Below are 24,862 nucleotides of genomic sequence, written 5' to 3'. Positions count from 1 at the left end.
TATTAAGTGTTTATTAAGTGCTAAGCACTGCTCTGAGCACATCACTTCATGGGCACTAATTGTTTAGGTACTTAAAGGTAATCCAGTTGGGTACGTACTATTATTACCCCAATTTTGAAGATAAAGAAACTGAGACAAAGAAATATGAACCCTGGCTATCTTGCTCTAGAAATGAGACTCTCAATTATTATGTACCAAACATAATACACAGGACAAATTAGTAAGATCTGATAGGTTACTGGATATAGAAGTAACAGTAACAATATCTCTCATTTGTTCAACATTCCCCTATATTCTCATTTCTTTCTTTATTTTTTAATTGCAGTTGATTTACAATGTTGTGTTAGTTTCAGGTGTACAGTAAAGTGAATCAGTTATATATATATATATATATATATCTCCACTCTTTTTTTAGATTATTTTCTCATATAGGCCATTGCAGAATATTGAGTAGAGTTCCCTGTGCTATACAGTAGGTTCTTATTAGTTATCCATTTTATGTATAGTAATGTGTATATGTCAATCCCAAACTCCCAGTTTATCCCTCCTCCCTGCCCTTATCCCCTGGTAACCATAAGTTTGTTTTCTACATCTGTGACTCTACTTCTGTATTGTAAGTAAATTCATTTGTACCCTTTTTTTAGTTTCCAAATATAAAAAATATCATATGATATTTGTTTTTCTGTGTCTGACTTACTTCACTCAGTCTCATTTCTTTCTTTTAACAACTCTAGGCAATGGGTGTAAAAGTGAAACAGAAGGAAAAAACTTTAATTTCAAATTACTTTGGCTGTGAATTAGGAGAATACTCTTGCTGAAGACATCTCAGGATAGGATCTGCTTTGACACAGGAGAAAGTATGCAGTGAAATTTTATAATTTTATGTATAGTATGTTAAGCGATTGAAGGATAGTTTCATAGAAATGGTTATGTGGCAATGGTCATAACCATAGAAATGGTTGTGTGGTCAGAGATTTGAAAAGGGGTTTCATAAAACTATCTGAAGGTCGATATATGTAGGTCACAGCTGAGGCCACAAGATTTGTTGAGGATTTAAATTAGAATAGATCAAGAAAGGAACAGCAGCATAAAGATTGAATACTACATTTAGAGAGTGGGAAAAAGGGGCAGGGACTAAGGGAGGAAGAGGGGGAGGGACCTAGGAGACCCAGAGGACAGCCTGCCACAGAGGTTAAAGGGAAGGTTTCAAGAAAGAACAGATTTTAGCAGAGTCAAAAAATAAAGAAATTAAAGCAAATTAAAATTAAAGCACCCAGTGCTCGCTTCGGCAGCACATATACTAAAATTGGAACGATACAGAGGAGATTAGCATGGCCCCTGCGCAAGGATGACACAAATTCGTGAAGTGTTCCGTATTTTTTTAATGAGAAGCTACTGTATAGCTCAGGGAACTCAGTGCTCTGTGGTAACCTAACTGGGAAGGAAATCCAAAAAAAGAGGGGGTATATGTATATGTATAGCTGATTCACTTTGCTGTACAGCAGAAACTAACACAACATTGTAAAGCAACTGTACTCAAATAAAAATTAATAAAAAGAAATGAAGCACCCATCTGGATTTGATGATGGGGTATGCTAACGTTACAGTATTTAAAAATCTCTTATAAACTTACCTATATATTGTTTCAATTATGAGCAGTTTGATTTAGATATGTTTACTTATATGTATATTATAATTGAAATATTGAGTTAAATATTATACACTGTACTGGTTGAGATCTGATGCTCTGGGGTCATAGTTTTGGGCTTGAATATTTGCTCTACTACTTATTAATTGTGTGTCATTGGGCCACTACCTAACCTCTTTGAGCCTGTGTTTCCTTACCTGGACAATCGGATTGGTAATAATACCTGCCACATAGGGCTGCTCTGAGGATTAAAGGCGCTTATACGTGTAAAGGACCTAGAACAATCCTTGAGAAGCTTTAAGTGTATGACAATGCTAATTGTTACTTTTAGTCCTATTTTAATTATTTTCTTATAAAAGAAATATAACCAGTTAAATGTATTTGATGACTGAGTTGTTTGCAAATAAATAATTTAAGTAAAAATTTGATTAGAGTTGCTATATATCCCAAGGAAAATATTTTCTGATTTCCTGTTAATATGTAATATTGAGTCTTGACACTGAGGTATAAGTAGTGTTGTAATTGTTAACTTCAAAAATTGCTTTTTGATTTAAATATACTCACAAAAAGCAAATATACTTTTTTTTACCACATTAAGCTATAGCAAGGTATTTATTAAAATATACAGGCTAAGAACTCTCCAGAAGATATTAGGAAGAATATAAATTTAGGGTGTTTAGACTATAAAGCTGACATGCTGGGAAATTTCAGCAGCTGAAGTTTCCATACATCTTTTCCATCACAGATTAAATATATTTTATCTTCATGACCAAACATATAAGGGGATGATTTCTAACAGTCGAAGGCAAAAATACTCTTTCAAAATTTACGTTTAGTGGCATTTGCTATATTTGTACTGCATTCCCTAAGCCAACCTTAAAATTTAGTAACGTGAATACCTCAAAGAACATTTCAATTTAGTAATGGAACAGATGGGTTTAACATACTATGCACATTTATCTTGTATATTCAGGTGTACATAGAGTATCTAACATATTTATTGTAACTGTATGGTTTAACAAAAACATTCAATAAGAATTTTAGACTTCTAATCTGACCACGTTCTGTACCATTTGTTCTATTTCACAAGGAATTCGATTATTCTGGTAAAACAGTCCAGGGAAAAACAGCTACACTCAATTCTGACCTATTAAAATGGAATTTGGAAACTAGGGGAAAGCCAAGATACAAAAACATATTTCAAGCTATTGTACAAATGGTTTGAAATTTAGAAATGTCCTGTCTGTAAAATGAGTATAATAATTAATACTCCTAAACTTATGATAATTCTTCTGAACAGAAGCAAAGGCATCAGACTATGTCGATAAACCATCTTTTTCACTTTCAAAATCAGCTGATGTGGTGCATTAGTAGTTCTAGTGAATGTCTGAAAATGCGTAGCCAAGAGTAATGATTTAATTAGGTCTTTTGAAAAGTCTATTTATTTAATATTCCAAATATGCAGTATCAGCAATGCTACAAGAAACAAATATCGTATTTCAGCTGTAGCCCAGTGGAAATAATGCTGTTTAAAAATATTCCACTCTCCTGAGGAATCACAGAGACAAAAGTAAGTGGAAGGAATTCTAAAAGTAAATAGCTATAAATTGCAAATGCATTTTATGAACTTAAGTAGTATTTTCAAAAACACGTATGGTACCATGGAACAATGCTTGAGTATCCTGGCCAATTACAAGCATAATAATTCTGTTTATTGAAGGAAACAAGAGACTGACAATGTCACATGCTTCTGAGAGATGTGTATCTTGATCCAACACATGTTTCAAAAGATATTTAAATTACGTTCAACGTGTATATATTGCTTTCTAAAACTGATGCCTTTACCCAGGCATTACTCTTCAGTGACCTACTAGTTTCTCTAACATACTAATATTTTTATGTTCAATTTAGTAATTAAGGACAAGTGTATAAACTAAAGACTATATGGACATAATTTGCTGATTACCTACATAATCTTAGCATTTTAAAGAATTCTATTAATCTTACAAAATCAATCTACTGGATAGTTGTGTGAAAATTTAATGCTGGCCACAAAGTAAAAGCAACTCCTTGCTTTCAATATTGATTCCTACTCAAAACTAGATGAAGAAAGAAAACAGAGCCATGATTTGGTAAGAGAGAAAACATTTCAAACATATATATATACATATTTTCAAATTTAACTAAGAGGTAAGGAGCTGACAATAGAGAAGAAGATAGAAGGTTTACCTAAAAGCATTAATATTAATTTATTATAAACCACTCAAAAAAGGAAACAGCCAATAATTCTGAATGCCATAGGAAGCCTAGGTATCCATTATGCATGGCATACAGCCAAAGAAATTGGTTTCTAAAGCCAGTATTGGAAATAGTCAGTAGTCATTAAAATGCTACTAAAAAATTTAAGAGAAAACATATCCAAGAAGGAAAACAACCTCAGGAGCTTAATCTTTTAAACATAAGAGTCCAAATGCAGTTTTCCAAAAATGTCCTCCTTTTCTTTTTCCTTTTTTTTAAAAACATCTTTATTGGAGTACAATTGCTTTACAATGGTGTGTTAGTTCTGCTTTATAAAATAGTGAATCAGCTATACATATACATATATCCCCATATCTCCTCCCTCTTGCATCTCCCTCCCACCCTCCCTATCCCACCCCTCTAGGTGGTCACAAAGCACTGAGCTGATCTCCCTGTGCTATGCAGCTGCTTCCCACTAGCTATTTTACATTTGGTAGTATAAATAAGTCCGTGCCAATCTCTCACTTCGTCCCAGATTACCCTTCCCCTCCCCGTGTCCTCAAGTCCATTCTCTACATCTGCGTATTTATTCCTGTCCGGCCCCTAGGTTCTTAATAACCTTTTTTTTTTTAGATTCCATATATATGTGTTAGCATACGGTATATGTTTTTCTCTTTCTGACTTACTTCACTCTGTATGACAGTCTCTAGGTCCATCCACCTCACTACAAATAACTCAATTTCATTTCCTTTTATGGCTGAGTAATATTCCATTGTATATATGTGCCACATCTTCTTTATCCATTCATCTGTTGATGGACACTTAGGTTGCTTCCATGTCCTGGCTATTGTAAATAGCGCTGCAGTGAACAATGTGGTACATGACTCTTTTTGAATTATGGTTTTCTCAGGGAATATGCCCAGTAGTGGCATTGCTGGGTTATATGGTAGTTCTATTTTTAGTTTTTTAAGGAACCGCCATACACTTCTCCATAATGGCTGTATCAATTTACATTCCCGCCAACAGTGCAAGAGAGTTCCCTTTCCTCCACACCCTCTCCAGCATTTATTGTTTGTAGATTTTTTGATGATGGCCATTCTGACTGGTGTGAGGTGATACCTCATTGTAGTTTTGATTTGCATTTCTCTAATGATTAGTGATGTCGAGCATCCTTTCATGTGTTTGTTGGCAATCTGTATATCTTCTATGGAGAAATGTCTGTTTAGGTCTTCTGCCCATCTTTGGATTGGGTTGTTTGTTTTTCGGATATTGAGCTGCATGAGCTGCTTGTAAATTTTGGAGATTAATCCTTTGTCACTTGCTTCATTTGCAAATATTTCCTCCCATTCTGAGGGTTGTCTTTTCGTCTTGTTTATGGTTTCCTTTGCTGAACAAAAGCTTTTAAGTTTCATTAGTTCCCATTTGTTTGTTTTTGTTTTTATTTCCATTTCTCTAGGAGGTGGGTCAAAAAGGATCTTGCTGTGATTTATGTCATAGAGTGTTCTGCCTATGTTTTCCTCTAAGAGTTTTATATTATCTGGCATTACATTTAGGTCTTTAATCCATTTTGAGTTTATTTTTGTGTATGGTGTTAGGAAGTGTTCTAATTTCATTCTTTTACATGTAGCTGTCCAGTTTTCCCAGCACCACTTATTGAAGAGGCTGTCTCTTCTCCATTGTATATTCTTGCCTCCTTTATCAAAGATAAGGTGACCATATGTGCGTGGGTTTATCTCTGGGCTTTCTATCCTGTTCCATTGATCTATATTTCTGTTTTTGTGCCAGTACCATACTGTCTTGATTACTGTAGCTTTGTCATATAGTCTGAAGTCAGGGAGTCTGATTCCTCCAGCTCCGTTTTTCTTTCTCAAGATTGCTTTGGCTATTCGGAGTCTTTTGTGCTTCCATACAAACTGTGAAATTTTTTGTTCTAGTTCTGTTAAAAATACCAGTGGTAGTTTGATAGGGATTGCATTGAATCTGTAGATTGCTTTGGGTAGTATAGTCATTTTCACAATGTTGATTCTTCCAATCCAAGAACACGGTATATCTCTCCACCTGTTTGTATCATGTTTAATTTCTTTCAGCAGTGTCTTACAATTTTCCTATAATCTCTGGGAGAGCTTTCACCATTTGATATTACATGGAGCTGGGAGGTCTCTGGTGGACCAATGTCCTGAACTCGGCTCTCCCACCTCAGAGGCACAGTCCTGACACCCAGCCAGAGCAACAAGACCCTATCAGTCACACGGCTCAGAAGAAAAGGGAGAAAAAAAGAAAGAACGAAAGAAAAAATGAAATAAAATAAAATAAAGTTATTAAAATAAAAAATAATTATTAAAAATAATAATAATTAAAAAAACAAAGAAAGAAAGAGGAGAGCAACCAAAGCAAAAAACAAATCCACCAATGATAACAAGCGCTAAAAACTATACTAAAAAGAAAAAAAGCAACAACAACAAAGAAATGGACAGACAGAATCCTAGGGCAAATGGTAAAAGCAAAGCTATACAGTCAAAATTACACAAAGAAGCATACACATACACACTCACAAAAAGAGAAAAAGGAAAAATATATATATATCGTTGCTCCCAAAGTCCACTGCCTAAATTTTGGGATGATTCCTTGTCTATTCAGGTATTCCACAGATGCAGGGTACATCAAGTTGATTGTGGAGATTTAATCCACTGCTCCTGAGGCTGCTGGGAGAGATTTCCCTTTCTCTTCTTTGTTCCCACAGCTCCCAGGGTTCAGCTTTGGATTTGGCCCCGCCTCTGTGTGTAGGTCACCTGAGGGCGTCTGTTCTTCACTCAGACAGGATGGGGTTAAAGGAGCAGCTGATTCGGGGGCTCTGGCTCACTCAGGCCGGGGAGAGGGAGGGGTACGGATGCGGGGCGAGCTGGCATGATGCTGCACCAACCTGAGGTGCGCCGTGTGTTCTCCGGGGGAAGTTGTCCCTGGATCATGGGACCCTGGCAGTGGCGGGCTGCACAGGCTCCCGGGAGGGCAGGTGTGAATAGTGACCTGTGCTCGCACACAGGCTTCCTGGTGGCGGCAGCAGCAGCCTTAGCATCCCATGCCCGTCTCTGGGGTCCACGCTGATAGCCGCGGCTCGTGCCCGTCTCTGGAGCTCCTTTAAGAGGCGCTCTTAATCCCCTCTCCTCGCGCACCAGGAAACAAAGATGCAAGAAAAAGTCTCTTGCCTCTTCGGCAGCTCCAGACTTTTCCCCGGACTCCCTCCCGGCTAGCTGTGGCTCACTATCCCCCTTCAGGCTGTGTTCATGCCGCCAACCCCAGTCCTCTCCCTGCGATCCGACCTCCGAAGCCCGAGCCTCAGCTCCCAGCCCCGCCCGCCCCGGCGGGGGAGAAGACAAGCCTCTTGGGCTGGTGAGTGCTGGTCGGTGCCGAGCCTCTGTGCGGGAATCTCTCCGCTTTGCCCTCCGCACCCCTGTGGCTGCGCTCTCCTGCGTGGCTCCGAAGCTTCCCCCCTCCGCCACCCGCAGTCTCCGCCCGGGAAGGGGCTTCCTAGTGTGTGGACACCTTCCCTCCTTCACGGCTCCCTCCCACTGGTGCAGGTCCCGTCCCTATTCTTTGTCTCTGTTTTTTCTTTTTTCTTTTGACCTACCCAGGTAGGTGGGGAGTTTCTTGCCTTTTGGGAGGTCTGAGGTCTTCTGCCAGCGTTCAGTAGGTGTTCAGTAGGAGTTGTTCCACATGTAGATGTATTTCTTTTTTTTTTTTTTTTTTTTTTAATTAATTAATTTATTTATTTTAGCTGTGTTGGGTCTTCATTTCTGTGCGAGGGCTTTCTCCAGTTGTGGCAAGTGGGGGCCACTCTTCATCACGGTGCGCGGGCCTCTCACTATCGCGGCCTCTCTTGTTGCGGAGCACAGGCTCCAGACGCGCAGGCTCAGTAGCTGTGGCTCACGGGCCCAGTTGCTCCGCGGCATGTGGGATCTTCCCAGACCAGGGCTCGAACCCGTGTCCCCTGCATTGGCAGGCAGATTCCCAACCACTGCGCCACCAGGGAAGCCCTAGATGTATTTCTGATGTATCTGTGGGGAGGAAGGTGATCTCCACCTCTTCCTCCTCCGCCATCTTGAAGGTCTCCTCCCCTTCTTTTCTTTAAAGTTGCAGGTGAAACTACTTCCTCCCATCCTCTGCTGCCTTTTCCTCCTTCCACCTCCCCGCTCCTTGCCCCCGCACACAGGTCCTATTACAAAATACTCAGTGGTGATTTTTATGTCTTCAGGGGCAGTCACATCCTGCACAACTTGTCAACATCCCTACAGCCCCCTGAATTGCAAACAATTCTCCTTTCTTTTCCCTAGCTATTCCTGCTTTATAACTTTACCCCTTTCTGTCCCTTTAACTCCCCACTCTTTCTCACCTCAAATGCACTTCTTGCATATCCTAGCTATCATCACCTTACATTTAGTAATTTAAAAAAAAAAAAAAAAAACCTGGAACACCTAAGGATAACACCAGCATGGTTACTTACATTTTTTTAACTTGAAAAACAAAGCTCAATAGAAATAAAACAAAGTACACTAAAACCGTGTTGGTGTAAATACCTAGAGACATAGGACTTTCCCAGCCTTCTTCAAATTTCATCATAAATATAAACACATCTCAAAAGATGAACTTGAAGACAATGCAAGTGTGTGCGGGCATACACACACACAGAAAAGTTAAAGAGAGAAAAAAAACATGCAGGCAGCATTGCATTTGCATTAACCCTTCTTTGTCATATCTTGAAAAGAAAAAGTAGAGAGGAAAATAAAATTTTAACAGTATCAACATAATAGTATTAAAAGGGTTGAATGTTGGCATCTCTTTCAAACAATCAGGTCTTAAGAGACTAGTGTATCCCATCAGAATATATATATATATATATATATTATAATTAACATACTATTGCTTCCTGCCTTGGATAAATCACTTGAAATAAATGAGGTTTATTCGTTCTGTTTCTACAGAGTATAGCTAACAGAGCAGTTGTTACAATTACAATTATTTGATGTATCGATTGCGTAGGCTTATATCAATTGCATGAGCTTCCTTTTTGTTGTTGTTTTTTAGCTATTTTGCTAAATAAGAGATAATGAAATTTTGTGAATTGAGCTACCCAAATATATATTATCAATGATGAGCTTTAAGGAAATGCAGTATTTACTAAATTATAGTTGATGATATTTCATATCTATCAATAATAATAGAAATATTCTGCACACAACTCTTAATGGTAGCTGGAGTTGGGAATAAACTTTTCTCTATATAAAATTGAGGAGGAGGTACTAAACTTGAAACACCAAATCTTTTTCAGTAGAAAACTACAATTACCTAAATGCCCTTGCTTTATTTTGTTTCCTTGTCCTTAGGAAAAGGAAATTTGGCAAAATGTATAAATGACTACGTTATTACATTTCTGTACTGGCTGTTAAAAATTAGTCTGCTATTGAATTATTTACCTTTTTAAAGTCAAAGAAATAAGCCAAAAATCAAGTTTTCAGATACTTCTGGATTTTAATTGAGGGTAAGGAAATTAAATTATCTGACCTGTTTGGGGCTTAGCTTAAAGGGAAAGGGTATACTAGCGTAGGGGAACATTATTCCTCTTTCCAAAACTCTAGAACATTAATTAAACCCTTTACCTAGCAAGAAGGAGAAAACAAGTGATACTATTTTTTTAATGGGAAAAATGTAAATTACAAATTATATAAGCTGCCATGCCATTTGGAGCATTAGCTAACTTAAAATATAAATACAGAAGATAGAAATCTAGATTGTGCCCCCAAATTTCAATTTACCACTAGGAAAGAAATTTCTGTTTATTAATGGAATTGAAAACTCATTAGCTACCTAGATAATTTCCTTAAAATATATAAGGCTATAATTAAATTATATATATTTATATTTGCATATATGTATATATGCAAATTAAATGAAAAGTTGCAAGGTAGCCTTAATTTTTTTTAATTGTAAATAATTTGCTTTTTTCAATTACAAATAAAAAATAAATTCTTAGCTATATATGCTATAGGATAGAAATCCAAAATGTAGCCAGCAATGAACTGAGCTGTTAACTGCTGATCAAAGGAAAATTACGAGTAGACAGTCTGTATTTTAACATTCCTATATCACATTTCAAGAATTACTTAATTTCTTTGGAAAAGAGCACACAACGCTTAACCTTAGTTATTAGGAAACAAATGTTGTCAACATACAATAGAAATTTGATAGATCACTGGAATACTAGGTTTCAAAAATTCAGAGAGTGTCTAAACTACCTCGTCAGCATCCATGGCTGTTAGTTGCATAATCTTAGAGCCATCTCCAGTGTTCTCCTCCACTGTGAGATCCAGCATGTCGGTTGGGAACACTGGTGGATTGTCATTGATATCCTGAAGTGTTATTTCTACCTACAAGGAGAGAAAGAAACAATGTATGAATATTGCATATGTCTGCAAGATACCAATTAAATTGTATACCAAGAGTCTATTCAAATAGTCCTTCCAAAAAGAATCAGAACCTTCATATACGACATCAAAAACAGAAAATACCCTAGAGAAAGTTGTGAAATATTTATAGGAAAATATAAAAGGCAAATAAAGATCATTTGACTTGTTGATTGTAACTGATTTTAAATGATCAACTTGGAGTTTATAATAGAATAGGTCCACGATCAACTGTCATTTTAATCCCCAGATTTGTGCACCAGTGAAGAATTGTTCAGACTTAGGACTGTCTGTCTTTCAACCATTAAATGTTGCCTGACACACAGATGAGGTTGTATAAAATTTCTTCCTGAAATGTTTACATATTGGCAACTAATGTCCAAAGGAAATAAAGAAGTTCACATTTTGTTTTAAGAAACACTCAGCATTTTTCCCTTTAAAGTCAACTCTCAATCTTTGGGGGAAGAAAACTACACACATCTTTTCTTTCTATTTCCACTCCTTTCAACACTTCTTAATGTGACTAAAGCTAAACAATCATTCCATTCAGATGTAGCATTCATATAAATTGCAAATATTAACAGCTTTGTTTGAAAGATCCTTGTCAGAGTTATTTGTTTCCCTACCTAAGAAAAATTGTTTAGAGATAACAATTTGTGAAGTTTAAATAATAACTTTAAACCATGTGTTTTCTCTTTCGAGCTAGGTGCTAAAAGCTGAATATCTGATAAGAAAAGGGGAGACAGCTGCTAATAAAACTGAAAGTTTCCCCAGTTGGGTCACAAAATCAAGTCATGGAGAAAAATCCATCCATCCATTTAGCTCAGATATAACCAGGACATTTTTCTCCTAGGATGAAATGTCATCTTTTATAGTTATACTGTAAAAATTCCATCAGATCCAAGAGTGATGAGTATGAATATTAGGAGAGAGCAAAAGAATTCTGGTTTCTTCTTTTCCAGGAAGAGAGGAGGGTGGGCTTGGGTGGAGGGAGAAGTAGTAGGTAGGACTGTCATTATTCTCTGGCAAGGAATGAGTGGGAAATACAGGAAAGCTAGGCAAGTAAACAGATGAGCAATTGATAAAAAAGGAAAACCCAGAAAACAATATACAAAATTCAGTACTAAATAATTACTATAGTTCCACCATTTAACAGGACAGTTTTGATCATAGCTAGTGGCTCAAATTAGTCTAGGAAATGGTTAAGACAGCCTCAGTAGTTAGAAATCTGCCACTTCTTTTTTGGCTGACATCATTCTCTACACCACTTCCTTTAGAAAAGATCCACAATGGCTAAAACTGCAGTCTATAAGGAGCATTTCCAACTTCCTTGCAAGGTTGTAAACAATATGAGTTTTCGAATTAGAAAGATCAGAGTTCAGATTCTGTCTCTGCAACTTATTAACTGGGGAAACTGGAACACTTAATTTCTCTGAGCCTCTGTCTCCTTATCTTAAAATTAGGATAATAACATTTATCTTGGACCATTTTATGAAGACTAAACCTTGATGATGCCGGCAAAATGCCTAGCACAGAGGGAAGCATTCAATAAAAAGTAGATCTTGGTTTTCAAACTACCAGGACAGAACTAGGTGTTCCTCAGAACAAGAGAGAGACTGCATATATGAGTGTGTGTTTATGTAAGTATATGTGCATGTCTGTGGGGGGGAGGAAGAACACTAAATTGAGGGTAAAGAGAATCCAGATTGGCACCAATTAAACATGACATCAAAGATACATCAGGACCTGTACCACACACTAGAAGCATGTTGGGTATAATAGAAAGAGTCTTCATTATGAGTGCATGAATTGAACAAGACCCTTCTATATTTTAATAGTTATAACTAACATGCACATGCCAAACACTGTTTTAAGTTATATGTATGTGTACACACATATACACATGCATCCACACACACACACATATATACATATAAAATCCTCAAAAGAGCCCTATGAGGCAGGTACTATTATCTTCCATTAGAGAAATGAGTTAACCAAAGGTACATAGGTTAAGAGCTAGTAAGTCAGTAAGTTTTCTTCACTACAATGCAAACCTGTCTTTCTCTCTCTCCACACATATCTCCCTCGCTTGTGTGTGTGTTCAATAAACATAATGAATCATATCTGAAAAGTATGTCACAGCTATATAAATATATTTTTACAAATGTGCATATTATTCCTGTCTGGAATTTGGAACACTTACATATGAACTAACTAGCCATATAATCTTGGGTCAGCCTATAAATCTTTGTCAGAAATAAAAAATTAAAATGAACTAGGTGATTCCTAGATACAGCTCTAAAAGTCTGTGATCATGTGTTTTCTATGAAATTTTGGCCAACTCCATCACTTCAGGTACAGAAAAGTATCTCCTTTTTTATTAGCAAGAATAAATTTAGTTAAATATTAATGAGTTCAAAACTAAACATTTCTGAATGTATCTAGAATCAACCAGTTATAGACACAGATCTAGAACATCTCATCGTTGGATCTGATATATGCAAAGGTTATATTTTTGGTTAAGGATACAATAGGGCATCCATTTAATAAGCCAGATTATGCTTTTTCCAAATCAGTGTCAGCTTGCCAATCAAAAAGTTGAAACTTTATATTCCTTTTTAAAGAAAAATCTGGATATTTTCTCTAACTGTCCAGTCTCTCTTCTCCACTTCACACTTCCTCAAGTATTCCTGAAAAGCTTTCAGCATGACTCCTCTAGATTCCCTCAATTGCCTGGGGTACGAATTACCTAGGAGAGGAGATTTGAACTCATTGGCGTAAGTAGGTGTCATCCTGCAATCCCTTCACTTCTGATTCGGTCTGCCATGTTTCTACTACCAAGAATTCCAAGATCATGGACCCTGTTTGCCTGTGAGGTGGTCACTGATTCCAATATTTATTCACGTAATATTTTAGGATCTATCACATAAAGGGTATAAGTTAGTCATTAAAAATACAGATGAAAATAAGGCCACCATCCCTTGTGGGGAAGAAATGAAGTTTGATCATGGAAATATGTACAAATAGAAACATTTACAACTACCTCCAGGAAAACACATTGTTGACATCTTGATTCCAAGAAGTTAGTCCCCCACACCATGGATAATTCTTTGAACTGCCCTGCATCTTGTCCTTGGCAGTTACCATCTCTCTTGATGACTCCAGATCCTAACATGCACTTGGCTCACTCTCTTGGATCTGCCACCAACCTGAGAGTCTTATTCCATTACTACCCCCTCTTTGGACTAAGATTTGGTATGATTTGTTTTGAAATATTATCATATAAAACAAAGGAGTCAAACATTAAAATTTAGAGAAGATATCTGGAAATAAGTATTAAGACATTATAATTTTTAAAGAGTCCTTTCTTTCTGTACAAATTAGATAACTTTAAATAATACAGATAATGGCTATTAGTGGTTTATTTTAAAATTCTGCGATTTAAAAACTGTCTAAAATATAATTCCTAAACTAAAAAATGTATATGTTGATAAATACATTCCATTCTTTTAAAAGACATACCAAAAACTACAGCATAGCTAAGCTTTTAGTGCCAGCATTGCCCCTTTAGTGTTTTACATCTATTTTTATATTTATCTGGACCTGAAATAAGCAAAATAATTGCATTTAAATATTATTTTGTAAAAACTATCACATTTTAAATTTTTTTTTTATTTTTTAGGCCAAGCTGTGCACATGTGGGATCTTAGTTCCCCGACGAGGGATCAAACCCATGACCTCTGCATTGGAAGCGCAGAGTCTTAACCGCTAGACCACCAGGAAAGTCTGAAAAATATCACATTTTGAACTCAGAAGCTTCCCTTCACAAGTGGCTGTATTTTAAATGAAAACAAAACAAATACAAACTGCCAGTAGCTTCCATAACTTAAGTCTGGGGACATTTTAAGGTGTCAATTCTGTAAGTTGGTGAAAATTGACCCTCAAAGATGAAAGAAACATTACACCGTTAAGATAAGTTACTTGCATATTTTATGCCTGCCTATCAAATGTTGACCTTTGTACTTAGATACTTGACCCTTAAGGAACATATGTGGTTTCACCTGCTACAATTACAAAGGCAGTTGGTAGCTTTTTGGTTGACTTATTCATAGTAAAAACATCAGCTACAGCTAACGGCTGAACCATAGGTATTGGCTACGGCCATCACTCCATTACCATTTAGGTACCCTCAGAATAATGACTTTCTAAGCTGAGGCATCTGATCCCTAGGCAGTGAAACCTTGGTAAATGATGATATTTAAAGACAAAAACATGACCGAGATTAAGGAGCTAATGATCAATTCATTAAAAATTGGTCTGTCTTTTGGTAGTTTTGTAAAGGTAAAAGTTAATTAAAAATATGGCTTTAAATATTGTCACCAAACTTATTTATGCTGAAGGAATAGAATCCTTGATATTCCACTTGCTGAATAGCCAAATGGATACTTAAAAACTAAAACTCTTACTGTGCAAATAGTTGCTATGAAATGAGTACAATGCTTTTCTCTTTAAAATTTTTTTCCTGTTATATGCAATTTATCGTTTTATTCTGCACTGCATCAGGAATGATGTTATATCTTGGGGATTTACTTTTAATTTTTTAAGTCAATAAATCAGAATACAGCTACATAATAAATGAGCAATTGCTAGTTAGCAATAGCAATTATCAAATCATTACATATGTGTAAATATAAAATATGGTATTTCACTAAGTTAAGTTGATATTACAGAAGTAATACACTATATTCAAGGCTAAGGAATTGACTAAAATATCAAGGTCCATTATGAGCTCATTCTCCAGTTAATGAACTGATAATTGCATTGTGGTCACTATCTCAACCACAATTAAAAACATATTCTTAAATACACAATCTCTCTGCAAGCTAAATAAAGTGGTTCTTAGTGAATCAGGATGAAAAATGCCCCAAAACATATTTTTAATTCACAATCTTCCTGCAACCTACATAACATGTTCTGAAAAATAATCTTTCTTTTTTCTTTTGTAAGATTGTAGAATTTATAATACAACAAAGGTTTAGAAATCCATTCATTTGCAAGAAGAAATATTAAAATTCTTAGAAGGAATCTTAGATTTCATCAAGTTCATCTCCTAATCAAAAGCAAGGCATTGAAATGTCAAGTGATTTATCTAAGAAAAACTATTGTCAGCCTCTTAACTCTAGTCCACTGATTTTTGCAGAGATCTGTGGAAAGAATCACGCTAGGGAGCAAGCAGCATAATATGCCTTAGACCACTGTCTCTAATCTTTGCACGAAGACAGAGATCATTCAAACGAAATATGCATTTGATGTGTACGGGAAAATAATGTTTGAAGAAATTAATGTTTGATTATCTACCCTACAAATACTATTTTATCCACATTCTTGCCCATTTTTAAATTCCTTTATATATATTTACATTAAGGGAAAATAATCTGTGAAGGTTTGCCTTATCGATGTCACTGGAAGACTATTAAACCTTCAGCAAAAAGGCGGTGGATATACATTACAAGTAAAGAAACTATAGCTAAATTCTCTGTAGGTATCAGTAAAAGTTACTGCTTTTAAAATGTCTACAAAGAAGCTATTTCTTTTTCTCAAAAGATGCAGTAATATTCATTTTCAGAAATGACTAAAGTCTAAATGGTTGGTGGGACAGACATAAAGTATATAAACTATAAAACAGTAAAAGAAGACATATCACAGCAAATAGTGCTTGATTAGTTGCTTTTTTTAGTGCCAGATGTAATTATTTATATTACTGCCTTTTTATTTTTGTGAAATTGACACTCCAAGTTTCTCAAATACTACTATTGCCACATAAATTGTGACAAAGCATTGCACCAAAAATAATGCTTAGGGTTCACATGTATTACCTCCAAAGATATTGTGATAATGCCACCAGATTGTATTTAAACACACCTTTTTAATTAATAATTCTGCCCAAAAATATTTATTTCAAGGGAAGTATTTTTTGCTCTGATTTCTTTAACACATTTATATATCATAGAAATTGGTCACTGCAAAGGTTAACAGATCATTTATACTGCTCAAATTTGTAACTTCTAGAATTTTGAGGGCAAAAATTATCTTGCTCATTTTTGCATTCTCACAACTTATCCATCTCTAGCATGTAACTTTCTCTCCAGAGATATTTGTTTTAAAAGAAAACCCAGGTTATTTTTACATTTTTATTAAGTCACATGTTCAGCAAATTTAATAAATTAGATATGTTACTGGTATATAAGGAATGTATTCATCAAATTTGCCCTATATTACAATAATATTTAGAACCAATCCAATTCCATTGATTTCCTAGTTCTTGTGTGTCCATGATGCCATCATGTATAATTTTTATAATATGACATTATATCTGATGATAATTCAATAACTTTATACTCAGAAGAATGATTTAAAAGAGCTTCAGGAAAAACATCTTGTGTATAAACATATACAATAACAATTCAGGAAATCTCCCAGTTGGGAGATTGGAATATAAGATACTATGAAATGCCCATCACTGCTTCAGAAACAACTACACTAAATGCCACAAAAGTCATGAATAAACCTGAAAAAATAACTGAGGTCATTCAAATGTGCATTACCCTTAATAGGTCATTATGATGTCACTCCAATAACACTTTGCTAAACGATGCCCTAGTTTATGTTGTGTAGGTGCTACTGAAATTCAGTGAGGATAAAGTCTAATCTTACACACAAAACAATTTTTGTTTCATCAGCATGAAACAAAATGCTGAAATCTAGCATTTAATTTTCTGTATGGAGGTTCAAGTGAGAAGTTGAAGCTGAAAGCAAAGTAACCAAACTGAAATCCACACCAGGATCAGTACAACTATCAAGCCTGAGCTGTCACTTCCTTTGGCTCTGAAAAGGAAAACTCCACCTTTCCTGTCTGAGATGAGGCTGTGTGTGAAGTATGAGTCTGCCTGCAATTCAGTGAGAGGCTTCGTGCTGGGGGACATCAGGGTGGTGTGTGCAAAGAAACATTCTATGACTTGACATTAAACTTGGGAATCAAGAGCAACATTCATTAAACAAAGACATCAAGATAGAAATATCAAAACCATGGCTCAAGTAAATAATCAAATTTATATTTTAAATGTTTGGCAATAACTTCCCATTCCCTCTCTTCAAATGAAGCGAAATACTATGTGATTCACCCAATTCAGTGGGATTGACACATTTTGCATGCTATGTTGGCTTCCAATAACAAGGCTTTATTTAGTAAATTTATGTCAAAGCCTATATATATTGAGAATACATAGCAGAAGGTCTAATTACATTTCTGCAGAAAGTTTGACATTCTATATTAGCCTTTTGGTAGAAGAACTAACCAAATAATTTCATTTGGTAGGGCATATATCTTACCTCTTTTTAAAATTTCAAGTATGAGGTTAAGTTCAGTCATTAGGAACAAGAAAATTCAACACCTACTTGTACTATCATTTATGGGTTTAAACTCCAAGTACTTCCATCTCTTAACAACAAGAATAAAGAGCTGTATTTCCATGAAGGGATGGTGCCAGGGTTTGCATATTTCCTTTAATTTTGTTCTTCATTTCTTTCCCTATTTTGGATGACCACTGGGAATTCTGCTGCCATAAGTCTGGGTGAAGTGTTTCACTACATCCAGAACACTTCATCATGTTGCAGAGCCAAAATCTATTATGGTTTGCAAGTGACTCATACTTTAGTTATGAGAGAGCCCTAGCAAAGAACAGTTTACATCTAAAAGTCCCTAAATGTCAGGAATGTCTTGTTTGGACTGCATAGGTATGGAAGGTCCAATCATACTCTGTGAACAATGCTTTGAGGTATTTATTTATTTATGAGGTATAACCACCCTTATACACAAGAGTCTGTGGTAGCTGTAATCATAGTGTACTGTCTCATCTTGATGGTATTTCTGAACTTTTGAAACTGAAATCTTGAAGAAAATGGGGGAAATCAAACTATGGAAAGATGACCTATGATCCCATACAATGGAAGACCAGTAGGGGTTAGATGTGACCTATTAGAGAAAATTAATAGCACCACTACTGCATGTATACATGAACTAGAAATTCTTGAGAACACAGGTCTGTTGCAGGCTCCAGCTTTACTGAAGCTTCAGGGATCATCAGAAAGGAAATCTTTGCATTTAGGTACAGTGTTTCTTCAGAATGACAAGAAAAAATAGAAAAATCATGTATTTCACAGAAATTTAGCACTAACATATTACCTTATATACTAAACATTATTTTACTATATTTTTGAAGAGAAAACACTTTAATAAGAGAAACATGATATAATGATAATATTTGAGGAAGCAACATTTAATTTGGGAATTAGAATACTCTTTTTGGAATTTTAGGCTAACAAATACTTTGTCATTTCAAACTTTACACCTGAAATTTAAATTAAGTTTTGTGTATATTTAGATATCTGTGCATTTATTTCACATAAGTTTGTACTTTTTTCCCTTCCAACTATTCTGGAATAAGAGGAAAGAAGGAAGCATATGCATTTTAGATTCCTTTCAGCGTCATTTTTAAAAGCAAAATAAAAATGACTGTCTTGAGTTTTAAAATAGAACATATTTTACATATAAGCTACATGTATGTAACTGTGACCAATTATATTTCTCAAACAAAAGCAATTACATTAATCTCTCACCACTAAAACTCTTCTAGCAGTCAGCAGCATATGTTCCCGGGATTTCAATGCATTTCTCACCAGGAAAGAAGTATGTATGAGTCACAGGCAGGCTTGGACAGTAGCCAGAAATGACAAGAATGGCTAGAAGTGCGGACAAGACACAGTTAACTCCATTCCTGAAATAAAATGCTTTCCATAACTCACCAAATGTGTGGTGACATAATAAAAAGCTAGTTTTGTTGTGCTTTCAATATTGTTCAAATTAGAACCAAATAAGGATTTCTTTTAAGGCAAAGGCAATCATGTGTAACCACTTCAACTTTTCCTGAAATCAATACCGCATAATTTCTGCATTTTAACAGATTCTTAAGGACGCCTAAAAGTAAATGCAGAATAAAGTATCAAGTTAAAATATCTGTGGTTGCATATGAAACTTTATGGAAATTTTTATACTAGTCTTCAAAACAAACACCCTGCAAAAGCATCCTGGAGTACACTTTTCAACAGTTGTTCATCTGAATGTGGTAAACACACATCAAAAGGAAAATGTAGTATAAGAAAAACAAATAAAAATATTCCACCAAATTTTTCTTCACTTTTTTTTTTGACTTAATAGGTCCTGGATTTTTTTAAAAGAAAAGGCTTCTATTAAGACTGCTGAAAAATAGAAAAGCAGTTTGATTTATATTAAAGATACAAGCTGTGGTAGATTGAATTATTGATCCCAATTTTTCACCCATCCCTATAAGCAACTTCACAGTCTCTCCCACCTTTAGGTGGAGTTTCTCTGCCTCTTGACTTTGGGCTCATCCATGATACTGTTTCAGTCAATGGGATATTTACAAATATGACCCAAGTGCAGATTTGAAATGTATCTGCTTTCTTGTACATCTGCCATGGTTACTAGAATACTATGTCCCTGCTAGTTCACTAGTACCAGACAACAGACATTGAATAGAGGAGACATTGACACGGAGAGACTTGTAGCCTGAAGCAGAGCTTTCCAGTTGAGCCCAGGCTAGATCAACCCAACTGCCTACACAAAGATGCATGAGAATAAATGTGTATTGCTGTAGGGCTTTGAGACTGTGTGGCTCTTTATTATGCAACATTATTGTGGCAATAGCTGACAGATACGTTAAGGCAAAAAAAATGGATTCATTTACTGAATATGTTTATTATTATGTTTTAAATAATGGATTACTGTTCTGTTTAAAATGAGGGGCAAAAAGAAGAAAAAAAAAGTTAATGTATACTGATATCTGTAGTATACCTTATACTATGAGGTAATTTTTAATGCTATGAACTTACTAACATCTTCCTACCCTGTATAACTTCCCATCCTTAACACACCATTCCCCTTTAGAAGGACAATGCAAAACAAGATATGATCAAGTTTTGATCAAGCTCCCCCGCCCCTCCCACAATCTAAAAAGTAGAGCAAGAGGGTGGGAATACTTGACCCAAGAGGAACAAATTATGACTGGGTTGAGTCAATGAAATCGTCTTTCTTAAGAGTGAAATTTATGAAAAAAATAGGAAACACTACAAGAAAATAATAATGGCACAACTACAATGCAGCTCCTATGAATAAGTGGTCCCGCCTTTAGTGGTTTTCTAGTACCCACATGAGGCCTGGCTAGACTTTTCTTATGGAATTGCAACAATGCCAAAATGATCCCTCTGCCCCATTTCACCTTTTCACATTAGCTTTCACCTTTAAAGAAATTTCTATTACTCAATACCAAAGACATCATGTTTTTTTTTTTTTTTTTTTTTTTATAAATTTGTTTATTTATTTATATTTTTATTTTTGGCTGTGTTGGGTCTTCGTTTCTGTGCGAGGGCTTTCTCCATTTGTGGAGAGCGGGGGCCACTCTTCATCGCGGTGCGCGGGCCTCTCACCGTCGTGGCCTCTCCCGTTGCGGAGCACAGGCTCCAGACGCGCAGGCTCAGTAGTTGTGGCTCACGGGCCTAGTCGCTCCGCGGCATGTGGGATCCTCCCAGACCAGGGCTCGAACCCGTGTCCCCTGCATTGGCAGGCAGATTCTTAACCACTGCGCCACCAGGGAAGCCCCAGACATCATGTTTTGACTTATAGCTATTCTATCTTATTTTAGTTGGTTATTAGTTTATACTGCTTGTATTTCTTTATATATTTTAAACAACTATTTCACACTGTAAAATTGAAGTCCCATTTATAGTTTTGTGGTTTTTTAACTTCAAAAAATGTAACAATTTCTATTCATATGAAACAGCATTAGCTCATCAATAATCAGGAGTGAATATAACTTTAATCTAAAGTATAAAATATATCTTCTGAAAACTTTGAATTCACTGTCAAAGCATAAATTTTTTGCAATGCACTGTGCTTAATTATATTTAGAAAGCCTATTTCAATGAATTAAGAAGGACAGTTTCTCTACTAAGCTTCAGTGGAACATGGAACATTTAGTTTCTGGCATAGTGTTTAGCGTACAGTAGGCACTTAATTTACATTTATTCTATGATTTAAAAGCCAGTATGCTTATTGCAGTAGAACATCTTGTAGTTATATACATAAAAATGAAGAGAATGGTATTTTATATGCAAAATTAAGAGCAGAGGACACCAGCTGGGGTGAACCATCAACTGTAACAATTACACTGAGTAGCGAAAGTCCTAAGAATGATTCCCTGATGTTTATCAAAGTAAAAACTAATTAATAGGAAAGAATATTTTTAAATGTAAAAAATAAAGAAATAAATGGTAAAATACATTTTCTTTAAAAAGAATTTCAGTGTGGAAGGTTGTCTTCTATTTCTCATTGTCAAAGCCAAAGTACCAAATTTTTTAGTGTGATAACAGTATCACAAGAAGATTAATACATTTTTTAAAAAGTATTTCACTTTAAAGAAATCATTGAACTGCTACAGAAGTGTACTCTCTCGAAAAGAGAAAAAAATGAGCAAATTACAATAAAACATCTCTATACTTTAAGAGATTAGACTCAAGAGTAATGAAAAAGATATGCCAATCATAAATACTTACTGACTACAAGTAATCATCTCCATGAAATAACATGGTTTGATTATTTTGTCCAAATATACTCTCACTCTTTCTCAATTTATGACTCTATAACCATGAGTAGGATGACATCAATAGATGCTTTGATTTTATTTTTCAAAGGCATATTCTTTTCACTAAAACCAAAACAAAAGAAAAATATTTCATGTAATCTTCCATTACTAATTAGTTTTTTCTGCACTCATATTTAAGTAACTTTTTAAAAAACATTTTAAAGCATTTTTTAAACCCATGGTAAGTATGCAAAAATTAAACTATATCAGAGTAGGGGATTCATGGAAACCTGGTAGTGCAGAATTGCAAGCACTTCAAGTCTGTCAAAATTAATAAGAAAAACAAAAGAAACATTGCAGTTCTCCTGTCTAGACTAATAGAATTCTCACAGTCTGCTTATGTTAATAAATGTTACAGGAAATCTATCCCTTTCCTCTAGTGATTGTATTTAGATATTAGAGCCTATGAGTGTTTTCTCAGTTAATCAGAGAATACTTTTTAATAAGAGAATAAATTACAGTTTTAATAGTCTTTAACTTTTTTATTAATACTAAAGTGTGATTAAGCATTGTCATGTTTTTATTGACAATTTTTAATATTCTATGTATATATATGAAAAATCATTGTGCAAATTTTCATATAAAATTCCCATTTAACAAAAACATTTGTCCATTACACTGCATAGTCTTTCTTTGTAAAGTATTTTCTAAAAAGAAACAAAACCCTCAAATTAGACTATTGACTGTGACAAAAAAAGACCCTTGCAAGTTAATATTGTTATTTGAATGTAGTAATAGTATTTACAAGAGCTAAGTTTACCTCTTTCAATTTGTGTCTTTGTAGTAGAAAACCACCTTCACCCACCTAATTTCCCTAAGAATAAACTCCATAAAAGCATAGGAAATACAAGTTGGAAATTTCCTTCTTTAAAATATAACAAGTATGAATTAAATTCAAATTTCAGTGAAGAGAAAGATTAAATACATAAAATTTATTTACTAGAAAATATCGATGTGTTTGTTTTAGAGCTCTACAATCTATTAATTCACTTTTTAAAAGTTGATTTAATATGTTAACATTTTTCATTCTCTTTGACATGTTTTTAATCATGGCAATAAAATAAAATTTGTTCTCACTTTTTTAAAAAAGTATATTCTGTGTCAAAACTAAGGCACGACAAACTTTATGCTTCCAAGTAACTGCAAACTCAAAGATATTGGAATGAGCCTGTAACCATTTTCCACACTTCATTTAATCAAGGTTTTTTTCTGTTGATCCTTGTGTAGATACAGTTCTTATTCACAAAGCACATCTTTTTTTTTTTTTTTTTGTACATCATGAGCTTTCAATAAAACCAATGAAATTGCAAACCAAGCAGTTTTCATAAACATTCTACAATAGAGAACATAGTTCCCAGTTACTACATTGCCAATGAAACCACCTTTAGAAAAACTTAATCTTCTCAGTGCAGTTTACTTCCTACATTTAAAGTTTTCATAGTAGCAATTGAGAAAGTAATCTAAGTTATATTACAATGGTGAACACTGAGCATGAAATTTTTTCTCTTATTTTATTGCATAGTGTTTTGAATGTTGTTAAATTTAAAGGATATGCTCATATCTATTTGAAAAATTGCACTGCAATATTTGGTGAGCAGGAATAATGATAAATATTTTTTTAGTCACATGAAAAAATAGATTTGCAAAACCAAAGATTAGAAGATATGTATAAAATTCCTGGAGCCAAGAATCTGTAACACAAATATTACCTCCTTAAAAGAAGATACTTTACAATTAATAATTGTCTATTCAGGGACCTAATTTGAGATTCTCTGTGATTTTCAAATTAGTTTTATGACTCATCTGTGATAAGGAAAAAAAGTTTCTGACCCAATACCCATCTCAAGAAATAATATTAAATTACAGCTTATTTTTATATTAAAAATGACTGATGTGTCATATATTACCTTTCTGAGCAACAACTATACTTCTGTAGTTGTTTTTCATTAATTTATCCAATAAATATTTACTTAAGGCTTACTATGTGCTATTTTAAGCGGTAGATGTGTAACAATGATCAAAACCATCTTTTCTGACCTCATCGACCTAATGACATTCTTAAAGTTATCCTTTATCTTGGGCTCTTACAATGACATTTTGCTGCAAACAGCTTAGGTTTTAAAGATTATATTCCTAAATTCATCGGTCTTTATATCCAATTCAATACAATATATGCAACTAGAAATATATCTGTAAGTGTGGAACAGAGTAGGTATACTTTTTGTCTGGCAATGGCTATTCTCACATCTATGAATTTTTTAAAATTGTAAGTGTTTGAGGAGAGGAGTGCTCACGTCTTATGCTCTAGGTCTCAATAAGCTGTCACAACCCTGTGTGTAATATTCTTTCAGGTTTTCTGCTTGAGCAAACTGTTCATTAAAGGAAACCACAAATTATAATTCATACTCAATTGCCTACTAGAGACAATAGTTGTGTGAATAAATGAACAAGGTTTCCCCTACTTTTAATGAATATTTTTAAAACATCTAACTTCTTATTTCTATTTGCTAAGGTAATATTAAAATCAACTAAAATGTTCTAATTTTGCCTTGGTTTGCAAGGCTTTGCCAACATTTTTTAATCTGTTTATTCATAATTAGAGTATATTTTAATTCTTAGAAGTACAGTGCTTAGGAAAAGCAAATGTTACCTATAAAAATCTAAAATTTAAAAGTTTAATTTGATTAATAACTTGTCTTTTAAAATGTGCAGGATCTATATTTCTGTTTTTGTGCCAGTAC

General features: G+C 34.7%; 1 protein-coding gene and 1 non-coding gene across 2 annotated transcripts in view; one reads left to right on the top strand and one right to left on the bottom strand.

The window, feature by feature from the left end:
* Nucleotides 1–24,862, bottom strand: part of FAT4 (FAT atypical cadherin 4) — a 170,317-nt gene that overhangs the window by 88,216 nt on the left and 57,239 nt on the right. Inside the window, exon 3 of the mRNA XM_036852687.1 lies at nt 10,174–10,305. Coding sequence (XP_036708582.1) covers nt 10,174–10,305 — 132 coding nt within the window. The remainder of the gene's footprint in view (nt 1–10,173; nt 10,306–24,862) is intronic.
* LOC118896243 lies at nt 1,277–1,381 on the top strand. Its single transcript, XR_005020149.1, has one exon. It is a non-coding gene; the product is annotated as a U6 spliceosomal RNA (small nuclear RNA).

Source organism: Balaenoptera musculus, chromosome 5 (genome assembly GCF_009873245.2).
Source record: "Balaenoptera musculus isolate JJ_BM4_2016_0621 chromosome 5, mBalMus1.pri.v3, whole genome shotgun sequence".
NCBI classification, from domain to species: Eukaryota; Metazoa; Chordata; class Mammalia; order Artiodactyla; family Balaenopteridae; genus Balaenoptera; species Balaenoptera musculus.
Note: the sequence above shows the minus strand (reverse complement) of the source record. Positions and strands in the feature narration are given on the sequence as shown.